Source organism: Mus caroli, chromosome 4 (genome assembly GCF_900094665.2).
Source record: "Mus caroli chromosome 4, CAROLI_EIJ_v1.1, whole genome shotgun sequence".
NCBI classification, from domain to species: domain Eukaryota; kingdom Metazoa; phylum Chordata; class Mammalia; order Rodentia; family Muridae; genus Mus; species Mus caroli.
Window position 1 is genome coordinate 90,865,707 of NC_034573.1, and position 17,495 is coordinate 90,883,201.

Sequence of the window (17,495 nt, forward strand, 5' to 3'; positions counted from 1 at the left end):
CGGGAGGCAGAGGCAGGCGGATTTCTGAGTTCGAGGCCAGCCTGGTCTACAAAGTGAGTTCCAGGACAGCCAGGACTATACAGAGAAACCCTGTCTCGAAAAAACCAAAAAAAAAAAAAAAGATTTAAGGGGCTGGAGAGACAGCTCAGTGGTTAAGAGCACTCACTGCTCTTCCAGAGGTCCTGAGTTCAATTCCCAGCAACCACATGGTGGGTCACAACTATCTGTAATGAGATCCAATGCCCTCTTCTGAAGACAGCTACAGTTTACTCATATACATAAAATAAATAGATAAATCTTTTACAATTTTTAAGATTTAAATTACGGTCTGTTTTATTTGTTTATCAGTATGTGTGCACATGTGTGTCTGCGCCCTGAGAGGTCAAAAAAGAGCACCGGATCCCTGATGCTGGTGGGCCAGGCAGTTGTGAGCCACCCAATGTGGGTGCTGTGAGGTGAGCCTGGGTCTTCTGCACGAAAGACAAGCCCTCTTAACCCTGGAGCCATCCCTTCAGCCTTGACGTTCCATTTTCTAAATCTTCATGGTGGAGAAGAGTGTGCCTGTCCAAAGGCAGGAGTCTGATTTCAGGGAGACTTGAGAGCTCACTTGCTGATTGTGATCCCCCCCCCTTTTTTTTAAAGATTTATTTATTTATTATATGTAAGTACACTGTAGCTGTCTTCAGACACTCCAGAAGAGGGCATCAGATTTCATTATGGATGGTTGTGAGCCACCATGTGGTTGCTGGGATTTGAACTCTGCACCTTCAGAAGAGCAGTCGTGCTCTTAACCACTGAGCCATCTCGCCAGCCCGTGGTCCCCCTTTTTAACCCGATACTGTGACTATTTCAGTGAAGCTCTTAGGCAGTTATAACAGAAAACAACAGATTTATGTTGCGCTACAGACGAAGCTACAGCAATAAAAATCAAAGGCACTAATATAGTCTTATTCATGATCTTGTTTTTCTGGAATTCAATACTTGCACACAGCATGATATGGTCCTGACTGTTCTTCTGGATGCTTCCTGCCTCCCAGAGACCCAATCCTCACAGAGATTTATCTTCTGAAAACAACAGGCAGTTTTGACTGGGAAAGAAGCAACCGTCTAAAATATATCAGCAGTAAAGTTCTCTTCTTCTCCTCTCCAAATTAAAACACACAATTCAGTCGTGTCTGAGAACATATGGACTCTCCCCAAATCTATTGTTTGAGATATTTCTAGTCTGTTAGCTATTTACTGGGAAATTATCACCACAGCAACCTTATGCAACACTCACAAGTTCTCAAGGCAAAAAGAGCCTTGAAGGTCACTCAGGATGTGTGTGTGTGTGTGTGTGTGTGAGAGAGAGAGAGAGAGAGAGAGAGAGAGCTGAAGCTGGTCTCTCTTCTGCAGCCACATATGTCATTAGTCAGAGCCCAGTTCACAACAGGCATGCTGGGGGAAGTTGAGATTTGTTTGTCGGGCCAATGCTAAACTGGAACCTGAGGAGAGAAGGGTCTGTTCTTCCCGGAGCCTTCCTCCCACCAGCGCTTCCATTCCGCCCCTGGCATTCCGTCCCGGGTGTTAAGAGTGCAGGAGGGATGTGGTTTCACTCAGACCTTCAACCTCTTGCTTTTCAACCCAGCGATATCCCCAGCTCAGTGCCGCCTTGCCTTGGCTGCTGCCTGCATACTCTAGTCCCAGCTCTCCATCTTTCCCGGGGCTCCAATCCTTGCATCCCTTTCAAAGGTTTCTTTTCTTCCTCCTCTATCTTAGAACCATCAGGGCTTTCATCCCCCAAACTTCCACACCTTGCCTTCCTAGGTCTGTCCACAGATCCAGTGCATCCTGACTTTCTTTGGGTCAAATTCCAACCCAACAATTAACTCAGAACATTTTAAAATATAAGCCTGCATATCACTCAATCTAAATTGCAGATATGTGTTTCTTTGGTACACATGGGTACACTTTTCTAAATACCAGGCTGGCTTCAAAGTCCTGAATCTGCCTCCCAAGTGCTGGGGTTAAATATGTACCACTATGCCCAGCTTATTTTTTTTTCCCTATTATGTTCTAGAAAGACTTAGATAATAAGGCTGCTGCCTAAAAGCTAAAACCTTTAGGTGGCTTTGGTGGGGCATACCTGTAATCCCAGATGGCAAATAGGAGCTGGAAGCCAAAGGATCAAGGGCTCAAGGTTGGTCATCCTCAGCTATTTAAGGTCAAGATAAGTCCAGCCCGGGGCTCCAGAAGACCCTGGGTCAAACCATAGCAAATAAAGTATCTAGAAGATAAAATAACCCTTAAGACTGGACGCAATCAATGACGCATGCTGATGTGGGAACCCTGGCTATGCTCCTTGCGTTAGCAACAGGTACAGTTCTGCAAGCTGAGCCCAAGCCCACTGTGCTTTCTTAGGGCTAGGCCACGCCCCTTTCCACTTGAACACTACAGAGCTGGGCTCTTTGCCTTCTAGATGCCTGCTGGCTCCCCGGGGGTTCCCAGGGTACTGCATGTACTGCCAACCCTGCCTGACCTCTCCAGTGCAGTAGAGCACTCTTCCACTCTGCAGCAAGGCTTTCTGCAGCTCTGAGAGGGACAGGGCTGGGAAAGGCCGCTTGTGCCCTCTTCTGTGACGCCCTCTTCTGAAAAACACAGAACCCAACAGACACTGATCTGATACTACTTTCTTCTTTCTTGAGATGAAGTCAATGCTAAACAAGAGGTGACCAGAGAAGCAGGCAGGCTCAGGGATCAAGTCATTGCTCAAGAGAACACAGTACTCCCAAAATACCATATGCATTTAAACTTTCCATCTTCCGATGGAGAAATCAAATTAGGAGTTCAATGGGGCTGGGTTTTCATTACCAGAAAGCTGATTGTAGCCTTGGCTATCCTGGAATTTGTTATGTAGACCAGGCTGGCCTCAGTCAGAGATGCACCTGTGTCTGCCTCACAAGTGCTGGGATTAAGGCCTGCGCTGATCAAGACCATGGTGGCTTGTCCCTGTCAAATATCCAACTTGGCTCAGGGTGTTTCAATGTGGCAATTGACTCTCCTGCTGCCTTGGTGGTCTGGGGCCATTCCTAACAAGCAACAACACTTAGGAAGCTCCAGCCAGTTTCTGCTGCCTCTGAGGTACTCTTCCAAGTCTAACCAACGCATCTTTTCAATGACTTAGCAGTCAGCCCAGCCACAGAAAGGGGCAACTTCCTGGAGGAGACAGGCAATATGAAAGAATTCTCAGGCTAATGGGAAGAAAGGCTTTGGGTGCCATGAGAATACCATAGACAGACAGGAAAGTATAGCACAACCAAGACTGCTAGTCAAGCACAGATGGGTAGGGACAGAGGATGAAGCAAGAGTGGTAAAGGGCTTGCTTAGCAAGGCCTTGAGCTCATGTCTAAAGTATATTTATTTTTGCCAGACAAGGTGGCACACACCTTTGATCCCAGCACTTGGGAGGCAAAGGCAGGCAGATTTCGGGTTCGAGGCCAGCCTGGTCAAACCCCTCCCCCACCTTAAAAAAAAAATGCCTGGTGCCCAAGAAAGCACTGAGCATGTCTCCAGCCACACACACACACAGAGAAAAACAAAAACAAAAAAATCCAACCATCTTCTTTACCTTAATTTTACAATTTGTTGATTAGGCTTGAACACACATAACTCTGTGCATTAAAATCTCCCTGGTTAGTTTATGAATATTCTCTGTCTTTAGCCCTGGTCCTGGCAGCATTCACAGCTACCAGACACATTTTTAGAGATCTGTCCGGTTGCTGGGAGGTTCCGTTTCTCTTTAGCTAACTGGCTATGGAACATTAAGTGAAAAATATTGGCCAACGCCTTCTTTTGAGTAATAGCTTTTGTCGGAGGTAGCCAGGGACATGGGAAGCAGAACCAGACCCCGATGGCCTGTGAAGATCACGGCTGAAGCTGGGCATGAAGCCGAGGGGTGCCCCAGTCTAGGAATCCCAGCAAGTGGCTGCTTGAAGCAGGAGTTTGTGGCTAGTCTGGACTTCCAGGTGAGGATGGTCTTGGAAAATAAAAGCTGACCTTTGCCATGCAAATGTCTAAAACTGTCCTTGCAGACTCTCTTACACATGTTAATCCTTAAATCCCACCGACCCATCATTCCATCCCAGTGAGCTAGCTTCTTCTTGACTAGAAATGAGATCATGTCTTTCGCAGCTGGCGGTCCTGTGCTCCCTGGCACGGGTGACCTTTCCCAGTACATCAGTATCTGTCCCTGTTAAAGTCTGCTGTGATTTGCAACAGTATAATCACTGTGAGCTGCGAGGCAGGCTTCCTGCTTCCAGAAGATACAGGTTAGGAGGGGTATGAAAAAGGGTGCCAGGATCATCACGGGACCAACACATACTCATGTGCACTACGGAGGGATGGAGGAGGTAAGTTCATTTGATCTTGACTGACTCTTCTGGGCCATGATGGAGGCAGGGATAGACTAGCAGGGGTTGTAGAGTGAGACCCTGTTTCAAAAATCAAAACAAACAAGCAAAAAGAGCAAACATTTCTCTTATGAAGCCACCAAAAATTGGGGAGAAGCAAGGCCTGCATCCTAGCTGGTAGACTCTGTACCAGAAAGAATCAGTTTCTAGGGAAACAAGTGTAGCAGGCCCTGAAGGCCTTTGGTGATAGCATTCAAAGTTTAAACTTGATTCCAGACTCTAGAATTGGCTTCAAAATTTGTAGTTTCCTGAAGCTGGTACAGTGGCCCACCTCTGAAATCATAGCACTTGGGAAGTAGAGACAGGGTGCGTCAGGAGTTCAAGACCATCCTTGGCTCCTTGGTGAGTTCCAAGCCAGCTTTGGCTACATGGAACTGTCCCTGCCCTTCCCTCTGTTGATTTTTCTTGAGTAAATAGCATATGCAGACAGTTATGAAAAATTCATGAGGTTTCAAACAGTATATACAGTGAAATCTCCTGTCCCCTCCTTCCCCAGCCCCTCCTCAGAGAGGACACCGATCCAGCATGGGTCTCTCTCCTTGCTTTCCACAGGAGGTTACTCTCTAGCAGCTCCAGCAGCACTGGGAACTTGCTAGAATGCAAACTCTCAGGCCCAAGAATGGGAATCTGCTCTTTAACAAGACTTCCTGATGACCTGTGTGGACACTAGACTTCAAGATACAGTTGCCACCACTGTGGTAATCAGTGAGGGATTAAGATATCAAGGACCAGCGTATGGTCGTATATAGCCTGCTCTACACTCCCAGCACTTGAGAGGTGGAGGTAGGAATTGCTGTGAGTTTGAGGCAAGTTAGGAACAAATGATAAGGGGGAAAAAAGAGAAAGACAATAAACATAAATAAAATAATAAAATAAATAAATATAATAATCTATATTTTAAAATGCCCCAAAAAATTTCCTGCAGCACTTAAAACCCTACATCTTCTCACTGGGCTGGAGTCTAGGAGTCTATGAAGTCACAGCACTGGGGACCCAAGCCAGGGTCCTAGGAGAGAGTTCCTTCCTCCAACCACTGAGGCAATGCAAGGCTCAGGCATCTGGTCCATGAACAGAGGCCCCTTTCTTTCAAGAAATGCTGAAACACAGGCATTTGACATCACAACTGTCCCCATCTCAAACACTCTGTTCTAAGGGATGCCTCTCACAAACCTGCAGGTCAGATATTGCCTTAACCTTCAGCCCCTGGGAAAGCTTGTGCTTTAAGCAATGTCTTCTGTGGTCAGCCACTCTGTCCCTAGCCTGGGCCACTAGTAGGGAACAAGAAAAGATCTGGATGTATGGCAGTGGAATTTTTAAGCCTGTCTTAGGGATTTTATGGCTATGAAGAAACACAACTACCAAAAGCAAGTTGGAAAGGAAAGGGTTTGTTTTATTTGGCCTGCATTTCCACATCATAGTCTGCCAGTGAAGAAAGTCAGGGCAGGAACTCACACAGGACAGGAACCTAGCGGCAGGAGCTGATGCGGAGGCATGGAGGGTCCCTGCCTGCTGGCTTGTCTGTTCTTCATGGCTTGCTCAACCTGCTTTCTTATAGGACCAAGAAGCACCAGCCTGGGGTGGCCATGCCCACAATGGACTGGACCTTCCGCAATCAATCACTAATTAAGAAAAAGCCATGAAGGCTTGACCTCAACTTGATCTTATGGAGGGATTTTCTGACCTGAGGTTCCCTCCTCTCAGATGACTGTAGCTTGTGTCAAGCTGTCATAAATCTAACCTGATTGGCTGGTTTGTAATTCTGAACCTGTGCGGTCCTGGGGTGAGTTATTCAACTCTCTTTGCTTCTGTTTCTTCAAATGGAAGATGGAAAAAATATTAGCACTTAAACATATCTGACGCTCTTATCAAACTTTGTTGTTGTTTTGGATTTTTTGTTTGTTTGTTTGTTTAGACAGGGTTTCTCTGTGTAGTCCTAGCTGTCCTAGAACTCACTTTGCAGACCAGGATGGCCTCAAACTCACAGAGATCTGCCTCCCTCTGCCTCTCAAGTGTTAAAGCCCTTAAAACTCATGGCTGGGCCTAAGTACAGTTGTCCCTTGTATCCAAGGAGACTACATCTAGGACATTCTAAGGATACCAGAATCTATATACCCAAGTCCTTTATGTAAAAAGGCATAATGTTCTCATATAACTCACACACTTATTATATACTTTATTTATTTATTTACTTATTTATTTCAGAGTTGGGGTTCAAACTTCCTGAGTTTTCTTTCTTTTCACTTATGTGCATCTGTGTGTGTGTGTGTGTGCTCACAGGTGTGCAGGTACCTGAAATAACCAGAAGAGAGCGTTTGACACCCAGCCCACCCCTGCCCTCAGAGCTGAATTTACAGGTGGCATCCTGCCCCGCATGGGTGCCTGGAACTGAACTCAGATCTTCTGAAGGGGAGTATGAGCTCTTAACCTCCGAGCCATCTCTCCAGCCCTGAGCTCTTGTTTGCCTTTGTTGCTAATAGATTTTAAACACTAGGGCTAAGAGGAGAAAGGACTTGGGTGTGGCTTCCACTCAGCGTGATGTCCATGTAGTTTAAACCAGCTCTAGATTGCTTAGGCCCAATGCAGTGAAAATGCTATTTAAATTGTTGTCACCCAGTATTGTTTGGAAGCAATAACAAGGAGTCTTTGTCTACACATGAAAAGCATTCTTAGTATTTATTATTGTTATTCACAATTGGCTGGCTCTATAGATGTAGAACTCACAGATGCAGAAAGGTAACTGCTCCATAAACCAAAAGCTGCTGTTTTGTTTTCTGTTTTGTTTTGTTTTGTTTTGTTTTGTTTTCAAAGACAGTGTCTCACTACTCTGGCTGTCCTGGAATTCACTATGTAGACCAAGCTGGCATTAAACTCACAGAGATCCGCCTACCCTTGCCTCTGCCACCCTAACAAAGACCTGTAACCCTATGCCTGGTGCGAGCTGCTTTTGTTAGGGGCAGAGTTTAGGGAGAGAGACTAAGCTTGGCCCTTCGTGCTGCTTCCCACGCTGCCGCTGGGATTGAGCAGCAGACTGTTCCACGGACACCTGCCTTTGCTGCTTCCTGTCATGGTGCTGTGTACCTACAGGGGGTGGGAGGAGAAACCCTGGCAGAAAAGTTCCCATATTTGAGTGTAGGCATCTACAGGTTATCTTCCTAATACCACAGGTTGCCCTGGCTGTCTCTTCTTGCTTTGCTCTGAACATCTGCACCAAGCACATGGCTGATGCATAATCAGGGACTTCAGAGCTCTTTATATTACAACCCAGATACGGGGGGGGGGGGTGTAGCTGGGAGGGAGGTATTATTAAATACCAGCTTTGGGGTTCTTAGGAGACAGCTGACTGGCTCCAGTGGTGCCTGGGGTCTATATTTTAAGGGATAGGGGTGAGTTTTCCTGTAGGCAGCCCTTGTGATGCAGGCTAGGATGACTGGCCTTCCTCCCATCCCCCATCTACTCCATCAGCATACTTTGCTGATCTGGGCCCTGACTATGGCTCCTCCCACCTCCCTTTAACCCACCTTGACCTCTATTCATGAAAAGTCACCCTCTCCTGGAATCTCACTTCCCTCCTCTGGCTTCAATCCCTTCTCACAAACTAACCACCACTGTTGCAGGAGACTGTGTTCTCTCAAGTTGCTCAAACAATTCAGTGCTTTTGCTCAAGTTCTCATAGCAGATTTGCTTAAAGACTGGCTGCCCGGGCATGGACAGTCCATATCCTGAAATATGCCAGGGTGGCATAGGCTACACTTTTTGCAGAGCTGTGGCCTGGCAATTCCACCATCACCGTGGACCAGGGCCTAGCATCATAGACATCCATGACACCCAGATGGGAGTCAAGTTTTTGTAGAAAGGCCTTTCCTTCTCCTCTCCTCTCCTCTCCTCTCCTCTCCTCTCCTCTCCTCTCCTCTCCTTTCCTTTTCTTTCTCCCATGACAGGGTTACTTTGTGTAGTCTTGGCTAATCTGGAACTTACTCTGTAGACCAGAGTGACCTAGAACTCAGAGATCTGCCTGCCTCTACCTCTAGAATGCCCAGCATCAAAAAGGCTTTTCTATCCTGATGCCTTTTGTCTTAGTTAGGGTTTTACTGCTGTGAACAGACACCATGACCAAGGCAAGTTTTATAAAGGCCAGCAAATATTTGGTGCTGGCTTACAGGTTCAGAGGTTCAGTTCATTATCATCAGGGTGGGAACATGGCAGTATCTAGGTAGCCCTGGTGCAGGCAGAGCTGAGAGTTCTGCATCTTCATCTGAAGGCTACTAGTGGAAGACTCACTTCCAGGCAGCTAGGATGAGGGTCTTAAAGCCCACACCCACAATGACACACCTACTCCAACAAGGCTACATCTACTCCAACAGGGCCACATCTTCTAATAGTGGAACTCCCCGGGCTGAGTATATACAAACCATCACATTCCACTCCCTGGCTCCCATAGGCTTGTTCAAACATATGAGTCTATGGGGGCCATATCTAAACATAGCATAATGCAAAATACATTTAGTCCAACTTCAAAAGTCCCCATAGTCTATAGCAGTCTCAACAATTTAAAAGTCTAACGTTCAAAGTCTCTTCTGAGATTCATCCAACTGTAATCCCCAAAGCAAGACAGGAAATGAACTGGGCAAACTCCAAACTCTGCATCTCCATGTCTGATGCCAAAGTGATCTTCAGATTTCCACTCCCTTTTCATTTTTGTTGACTGTAACTTCTTTCTCTGGGCTGGTTCCACTCCCTGCTAGCAGCTTTCCTCAGCAGATAGCCCACCCACGGCTCTGGCATCTTCAACATCTTGGGGTCTCCAAGGCAACTTCAGTGTTACAGCTTCTTGTTTCAGTGTCTGGAATCCACACCTGATCTTCTAGGCTCCTCCAAAGGGCTGGCATCACTTCCACAGCCCTGTCCTCTGTAACACTCTAAGCTCAGGTTGATCCACTCACTGCCACTGCTGTTCTTGGTGATCATCTCATGGTACTGTCATGTCCAATACACTGGGGTCTTCCGCTGCAACTAGGCTTCACCAATAGCCTATCAAAGGCTCTCTTCCTGGTGACAAGCCTCAACTCCTTTACGTGACCCTTTCAGTCCTAGGCCATCAACTACAATGAAGCTGTACCTTCACCAATGGCCTCTCATGGCCTCTCACGGTGCCAAGCCTCAGCTGCTCTTCAAGACCCTTTCTTGCCATCAAAACCAGTACCACTGGGTGACTCTTACACATTACCAAGTACAGCTGTAGTACGAGGTACAACCTTGACTATCTCTGGAACCAGCTTCTTTCACTTCAGTGTTGCTGGTCTCTTCTTAATTCACCACTAATTTCTTAGATCCAGCTAACCAGGATCAATTGTCCCAGTAGTTTCTTCTGTTCTTGACTCTAAAGCCAGAGCCAAATAGCCAAAGCTGCCTAGTTCTGCTACTTGATGGAGCTAGAACATGGCCCCCTTGTTCAATTACATCATTACCAGCTTTCTGTTTTTCAACTCCTTCAATTGCCTAAGCTTGGCTGTCCTAGAACTTGCTCTGTACATTGACCTTGAACTCAGAAATCTCCCTGGCTCTGTCTCCTGTTAATGCTAGGATTAAATGTGTGTGCCACCATGCCTGGACTTAAGCTTTTCTTCACCTAGAATCACCCTGTCAAGGCTGGCCTTGAACTCAGAGATATGCTTACCTTTGTGTCCTGGGATTAAAGGCTTGTTCTGCCAAGCCTGAATCTAAACTTTTCTGGGTGTGATCCTGCTCCAAGGTCACCACTTCCTTAATTCAATTTAATATCCTTAAATACAGAATTCAACTTATTTCACTTCCTGGAGCCCCTTCAATACTCCAACCATATATTTTATATTTTTTTTCTTTCTCAGCTTGCTATGCTTGTTTAAAATGCTCTTCATGAGGATTAACCAGAGAAAAAAGTCTATGATGGGTGTTTCTGAGACTTCCTTTGTCAATGCAATTAATCTGAGTCTCTTCACCTTAGCCTCAGGAAGATTCTTCAGACAAGGGCAAAAAAACCCAGCTATGTTCTTTACCAAAATACTACAAAAACCGTCTCTAGGCCACGTACTGAAGTTCTTCCCCATTGAAACCTCTTGGGCCAGGTCTGCACAGTTCAAATCACTTACAGCAACAAAGTCTTCCATATTCCTACTAGGATTCCATTAAGCCTCACTTAAAACATCTAATGGCTTTCTAAATCCAAAGTCCCTAAATCCACATTCTTCCAAACAAAAACATGGCCAGGCCTGACCCCAGTCCCTGGTACCAACTTCTGTCTTAGTTAGGGTTTTACTGCTGTGAACAGACACCATGACCAAGGCAAGTTTTATAAAGGCCAAGACATATTTGGGACTGGCTCTCAGGTTAAGAGGTCCAATCCATTATCATCAGGGTGGGAGCATGGCAGCATCTAGGCAGGCATGGTGCAGGCAGAGCTGAGAGGTCTATATCTTCATCTGAAAGCTGCTAGTAGGAGACTCCCAGACAGCTAGGATGAGGGTCTTATAGTCCATACCCACAGTGACACATCTACTCCAACAGGGCCACATCTTCTACTGGTGGCACTCCTTGGGTTGAGCATATTCAAACCATCACACCTTTGGACTGTCTTGAGGTCTCAAGGATGTTATCTGATTTCAGGAGGGGTCCCAGTGGACAGTGGCTTACTTTTGGATGAGAATACTTTTGGATTTTGTCAAAAAAGGAATAAGCACCCCAGAGCAGGTATAACAGTACCCCATCTCCTTCCGACTCCTTTTCTGTTTGCAGGGCATTAGCCTCATCTTTATGGATCAAGCTGGATGGCTACAGCATCCTGGCCAATGGGAAAGGGAAGGTGCATGTCCCTTCCCTTTGCCTGAAGTCTCACTATTCATGTGTAGTTGAGAAGCCATAGCAAACTGCAAAGGAAGCTAGGAAGTGGAGTCTCTGTCCTTGGTACTGAGTTGGAGATCCTATAACTAAGGAAGTAGAATAGAATGGCATTGGGGATAATTGGGATTGTTATTCAGTTTGTGACCACATCCTGGTACACCCTCATTCCTGGTGCCTCTCCCAGCAGGCCTTATTGCTTTTACTGCTTTGTGCCCTGAGTCTTGCAAGAGAATCCCAACTGGTGCCCCTGCTTCCAGTCTCACTTCTGTTTTGTTTTGTTTTGTTTTTTGTTTGTTTGTTTGTTTTTGAGACAGGGTTTCTCTCTATAGCCCTGGCTGCCCTGGAGATCACTTTGTAGACCAGGCTGGCCTCGAACTCAGAAATCTGCCTGCCTCTGTCTCCCAAGTGCTGGGATTAAAGGAGTGCACCACCACTCCCAGCCAGTCTCACTTCTGATTGGATGGCTTCAGTGTTTAGAAAGTCTTCAATGGCTCTCACTCTCTCTGGTAATGCCTCTCCCTCCCCTGCCAGAAAAGAACCCAAGAACCTCAAACAGACAAGTGCTGTATCCCTCAGCTACATCTCTTTTAAAGTTTGGTCTTCTGCTTATATTGTAATGCTAAATACTGGCTCTGTAGAATCCAAACTAAACTCAAGACCACCTAGCCCCTTCCCCCCTTAAAGGGACTTTCAGAAACTTAGTGGTCAAAATGACTAAGTCTACAGCTGCCAAAACAAAATGAACTGTTCTCAGAAAAATAGCCATAACAAGATTAGCAGTTCCCAGAGAAATTCCCCTACTCCTGCCCCACACTGAATTCTGAGAAAGACCACAAACCGCCCTGACCTTGCTAGAATTCCCTGTGGTGTTAACAGCTGTGACATTATAGCTGACCCATAAGTTCAAAATGTACTGCTGCTGTGCTGACCAAATCATAATAACCCACCATGGGGGTAAACATAGTGAGTCACTAGGCCAAAGGTAGTCACTATGCAAACCAACCAATGCCTGAAAAGGTTACTTGCTACACCAATGAGAATAAGCCAGCTACCCTGTTGCCTAAATCTGCCCCTTACAAGGTATAAAAAGTGTGTTCTTTCTTTGTTCTGGGTCTCTCCTCTGGCCTGCATGCTGAGAGGGGGGTCTCCAACGACTTGGATCAATAAAAATCCTCTTGCGGTCTGCAGCGGTGGCTGTCTCTGTGGTCTTTGTGAGTTAAGGTCTTTGGACAGACTCCAACAGCTCCCCAAGGTCTGCTTATCCCCAGGGAGGAGAGAGTCTGAATTTAGATCCATGTGATGCTGTGTGACCTTACCCCAAGTTATCCCTGATTGGTGAGTAAGGATGTCTACAGTCTATAGCTGGGCAGAATTGAGATAGGTGGGATTTGAGATTCCTTGGCTTGGAGTCTGAAGAGACCATGAGGATGAGAGAGGAAGGAGAGAGAAAATAAGACACTATGGGATAAGAATTTTAAAATCATGGCCATGAGGGCTGACCTATTGGAATTAAGCGTAGCTCAGATGGAACATAGTAATAACTCAGAGTTATCGATAGGAGAGAGTAGATTCTAATAGCATAGAGTGTAGATATCTGCCCAGGTGTAGTGCTGATAAAGGCATATTTTAAGTTAAAGGTTGCGTCTTTTATCCAGGAACTGAATGATCAAGGTGGGGTAGAAATGGACAACTCTCCTTAGTTAGTTCTCATCTTCCACCATGTGGTTCCTTGGAAGCAAACTAGGTCATCAGGCTTGGGAGCAAGCCCCTTTCCATGCTCAGTCCCTAGCAGTAGGATTTTACCAGTAGGGCTTAGTGCATACGTATGTTTTTCTGAAAGGAGTTTAAATTCTTTTTGTGTTTTGTTTTGTTTTTTTGTTTGTTTGTTTTTGGTTTTGTTCGAGACAGAGTTTCTCTGTATAACCCTGGCTGTCTTGGAACTCACTTTGTAGACCAGGCTAGCCTCGAAAACTCAGAAATTCGCCTGCCTCTGCCTCCCGAATGCTGGGAGAGTTTAAAATCTGGTTTTTTTTTTTTTCCTTCGAGACAGGGTTTCTCTGTGTAATCCTGGCTGTCCTGGAACTCACTCTGTAGACCAGGCTAGCCTCGAACTCAGAAATCCGCCTGCCTCTGCCTCCCGGGTGCTGGGATTAAAGGCGTGCACCACCATGCCTGGCGAGAGTTTAAATTCTTTTTTTGGTTTTTCGAGACAGGGTTTCTCTGAGTAGCCCTGGCTGTCCTGGAACTCACTTTGTAGAGCAGGCTGGCCTTGAACTCAGAAATCCGCCTGCCTCTGAGAGTTTAAATCCTTAAAGTTATCTGCGAGACACTCACAAATTGGCTCAAGTCTAAATCTCTAATATCAAGATACAACAAACAAGACCATCTATCTTCTCTCTCAATTCTCTCCCATGAACTGAAACTGAAGTCATCTGAAAGCCTCTATGGGGCCACGCACCTTTACTCCTGTCACATCTGCAACCCCACTGCCCCCTCTAGGACACCCTGGCTAACACCTTAGCGTTCAGCTCAAAGCCTCTTCCATAGGGTCCTATGACCCTCTGGCTGTGATGGTTTCTACAGCATGTCATCCCCTACCCTAGCACTGGGAAGTGCCAAGCTTTAAGGAGCAGGCATGCTGTCAACTGGGGGGATACTGCCAACAGGTATTTAAAGTATCTCTCTTGGGACCCAGAGCAGCTGTCACAAAGTCACTGCTCAAAATCCCTGCCGTTCTGCTCCCTATCCTGTGTTCCCTTCCTCCTCTAGGCAAGCTCCTGCCATCTGTCACAGGCCTCCCCACACCCCCAACCATGCCGATTAGATTCCAGAACTGTGGATTAGTAAAACCCTCTTTTTCTTCATAAGTATCCTTCCTTGGGTATTTTGTCATAGCAAAAAGAAATTAGATAATACAGGCCTGCATCGCAAGTTCCCAAGAATCAAGAGCAAAGAAATCTTAAGACCAATTGAGAGGCAACATTTTAATTTATAAACAAAAAGGACAGGCCGGAGCTGTGCTTCTCGAAGCGTGGCTGTGGTCTGACCGCACTGACGTCCTCTGGGCCCAGTTAGACACACAGAAACTCAGGCCTCCTTTCAGACCTGCTGCATAACAAGATCCCTGGGGCTAGATACACATTAACCTTTGTAAAGCATGGAGCTAACATTTATTAAAAGTATGTGTTTGCTTTTACATTTACGTTTTGACATTGGAATAAATCCTCTTACAGCATTCTTTAAAGCTCGTCTGTTTCGCCATCCTTCCCATCTCTAAGCAGCATCCACACGGGGGATTCTGGGCATCTCTCACAAATCATGCTGTGGGAAGGACTTTGCTACAGAATGTCTGAAGACAGCCTTTCTGGGTTATCCAGATTCCAAAACTTTTATCAGCTGTTTCTTATGGAGACTCCCAGAGGTAGGTTGTATGCTTGCTTCCACCCTGGGGACGATGGCATTGTTACCCACAAAAGCTTTGTGACTTAGAGGGGTACCAAACAAATAGGTACCCCAGCCCAAATGAGAATTCTTGCTTCAGTGTTTCAGTGTACAGATCACCAATTTTGATGCTCTTCCTTTTATATAAAGGAAATATATATATATATATATATATATATATAATGTTGGCGTGAGATTTTCAGAGCTATGATTATGAGCCTGCCATGGACAGGACCCAGGGGATATGGATGCTCAGGAAAGAACTATCCCTGGGAGGGATGTCAGTCCAGAGAAAGCTCTATCTTACCCTGGCTGGCTGCTACTGCAGCCCGGCTGGATGTCTGTGCACCAAGGAGCCAGGAAGTTCTCAGAGCTGGTACCTGCTTGTAGGGGCCCTGTGCTTCTAGAGACAGGTGAGTAATGTTGACTTCAACGGTGACCCACTCTCAGCAAGAAGCTGGCCAGTTCATTTGCTTCTCTCGTAGGCTGGGAACGGGTGAAATAACTGGACTCTGTCAAGCATGCATCACTAGTATTAACCATTTGTTTTCTGCTTACTTCCATCGAGGGAAGTGTCACACCCTGGCACTGACATCACTGGGCTTAGTCCTACTTTGCCCAAATCTAGACTCCTCTGCCATTCTCTCTAGACATGCATAGTCACTGGAACATATTTGTATACATACTTGATTAAAAACAAAACAAAGAAAAAAGCAGCACGCTTTAAAACTCCATGTAAAAAGTATTGCTTTTTCTATTGTGCGAGGGTGCCGTGACCTACCTGCTTGCTACACAGGACTGCAAAGACAACATCACGAGGAATTCAAAGCCGAAGATGTTTTGAATTTCTGGATGACTCCACTGCAGCCTGCACTTTGCACCTCACACCCTGCTCTGAACCCCATGTACTGTGGGGGGCTTGGCCTAAGGCAAAACACTACCGAACATCCTAATGAGCAGAATTATATGACGGGAATGTACTGTGCATATTTGACATAGTTTCTGTCTCGAATGGTGACCCTCTGGCTGTGACCCCGGCCCTCTCTCAGGGCAAGTGGGGAGTCCAGAAAAGGAACCTATTGTTCCTGGCTGCTAATTCTTCTGCAGCTGCTTCGGCCCCAGGGACCTGCCCGGCTCTGAGTGGGCCCGCAGAAGTTCTGCGATTTCCATGTGGGCAGGTGAATTCAGAACGAGGGACAAAGCTGTTCGGCCAGCCTGCAGGGAAGAAAGAAAGAAAGAAAGAAAAAAATCATCCTATCTGCCTATCCACTCACCGGGAAGAGTGGGGGCATTGTTGAAAAGGATGTTAGGAACGTCAGGTGACCCCCGGAGGGGATGTGACTCAAATGGCATGGGACCGTGAAACATGAGGGCCCCTTCTGCAGGAGCCACCCCTGTCCTGGGGCGTCGGTGCCAGTGTGAAGAGAGAAAGGGTTGGCAGACGCTCCACACTTAAGAAAATTGGAAATTTTAGGAAAGAAAATAACCCTCCCTCTCTGAATACACAGATCTAAGTGAGCACTAGCATTTTGGTGTGTTCTCTTTGTACTCTCTCCAGTGCAAACCTGTTGCTGGTTTTACAGTCGTGAAAGGGGGGCACACATCTATCTAGAATCCCCCTTTGTTGTAAATTACCGTGGTATGTTAGGAGATGTTTCCCCGTTGTCAGTCTTCAGAATGCATGTCTTCTTATAGGCTGTTAAAACAGCCCATAATATACCAGAAAATTTCCAATTATTGGAAGCTTGTTTGTTTCTATGTGTCCACACTCACAAACTCACTGAAAAGGCATTTTCTCTTTGTGCAAGCATGCACATGCATGTGTGTGTGTGTGTGTGTGTGTGTGTGTGTATGCGCACATTCATCTGTACATGTACACATGTCTGTATGTGTATGTGGAGACCTGAGCTCAACACAAGGTGTTGCTCCTCCTCAGGTACTGTCTACCTTGTTCATTTTGAGACAGGGTCACCCACTGATCTGGAACTTGTCAAGTAGGCAAGGCTACCTGGTCAGTGAGCCCTATGATAAGCATGTGCTATAATGCTGGGTTGTTTTCACGGCTGTGGGTTCTGGGGACTGAACTCAGGTCCTCACGCTTACCTTGCCCAGCACCCTCCCATCGTTCATTGTTTCCTTAGGACCAAAAGCAAGCTCACAGCACTTGTACAAGTTCACAGTTCCTGACTTGAAGTCACTGCAGCACTTTCTCGACTGCACGCAACCCACTCACTGTGTGAAGAGCCTGTGAGTCCTGCAGTCTAAAGAAGCCAGGCCCCTGGGCTTAGACGGGGCTGCTGGCTGTACAGAGATGCAGGCAGAGCCCACACACCTGGGGTGTGGAGGGTGCGCTCCACAGGGCAGTCTCTTATGAGTGGGCACAAGCCCGCAGCCGGCATTCTGAAAAGCCCTGGCGCTTAGGGGCATTGAGAGCCACTTGTAGGTATCAGGGAGTTGAGGAATCTTTGCAAGAAAAGGGTACACTCTCAGCCTCGGAGCCATCTCTCCAGCTTTTTCTTCCTTTTGAAACAGTGACTGAATTAGTATCTCAGGCTAGCCCTGAATTTGCTGTCCCCTCTCTCTGCTCTTTTCTCTTTAGGCTGGAATCTGCTAAGTCACATGATTAGATGACTCTCTCTCTTTCTCTCTCTCTCTCTCTCTCTCTCTCTCTCTCTCTCTCTCTCTCTCTCTCTCTCTCTCTCTCTCTCTCTCAGCTCAGGAACTATTTGGCCT

At 46.4% G+C, this 17,495-nt stretch overlaps 1 protein-coding gene across 1 annotated transcript in view; it reads right to left on the reverse strand.

The window, feature by feature from the left end:
- Nucleotides 1-14,290: 14,290 nt before the first annotated feature.
- The window catches only part of Kank4 (KN motif and ankyrin repeat domains 4), a 63,267-nt gene continuing 60,062 nt past the window's right edge, over nucleotides 14,291-17,495 (reverse strand). The window contains exon 10 of the mRNA XM_021161381.2: nucleotides 14,291-15,977. Coding sequence (XP_021017040.1) covers nucleotides 15,855-15,977 — 123 coding nt within the window. The 3' untranslated portion in view covers nucleotides 14,291-15,854. The remainder of the gene's footprint in view (nucleotides 15,978-17,495) is intronic.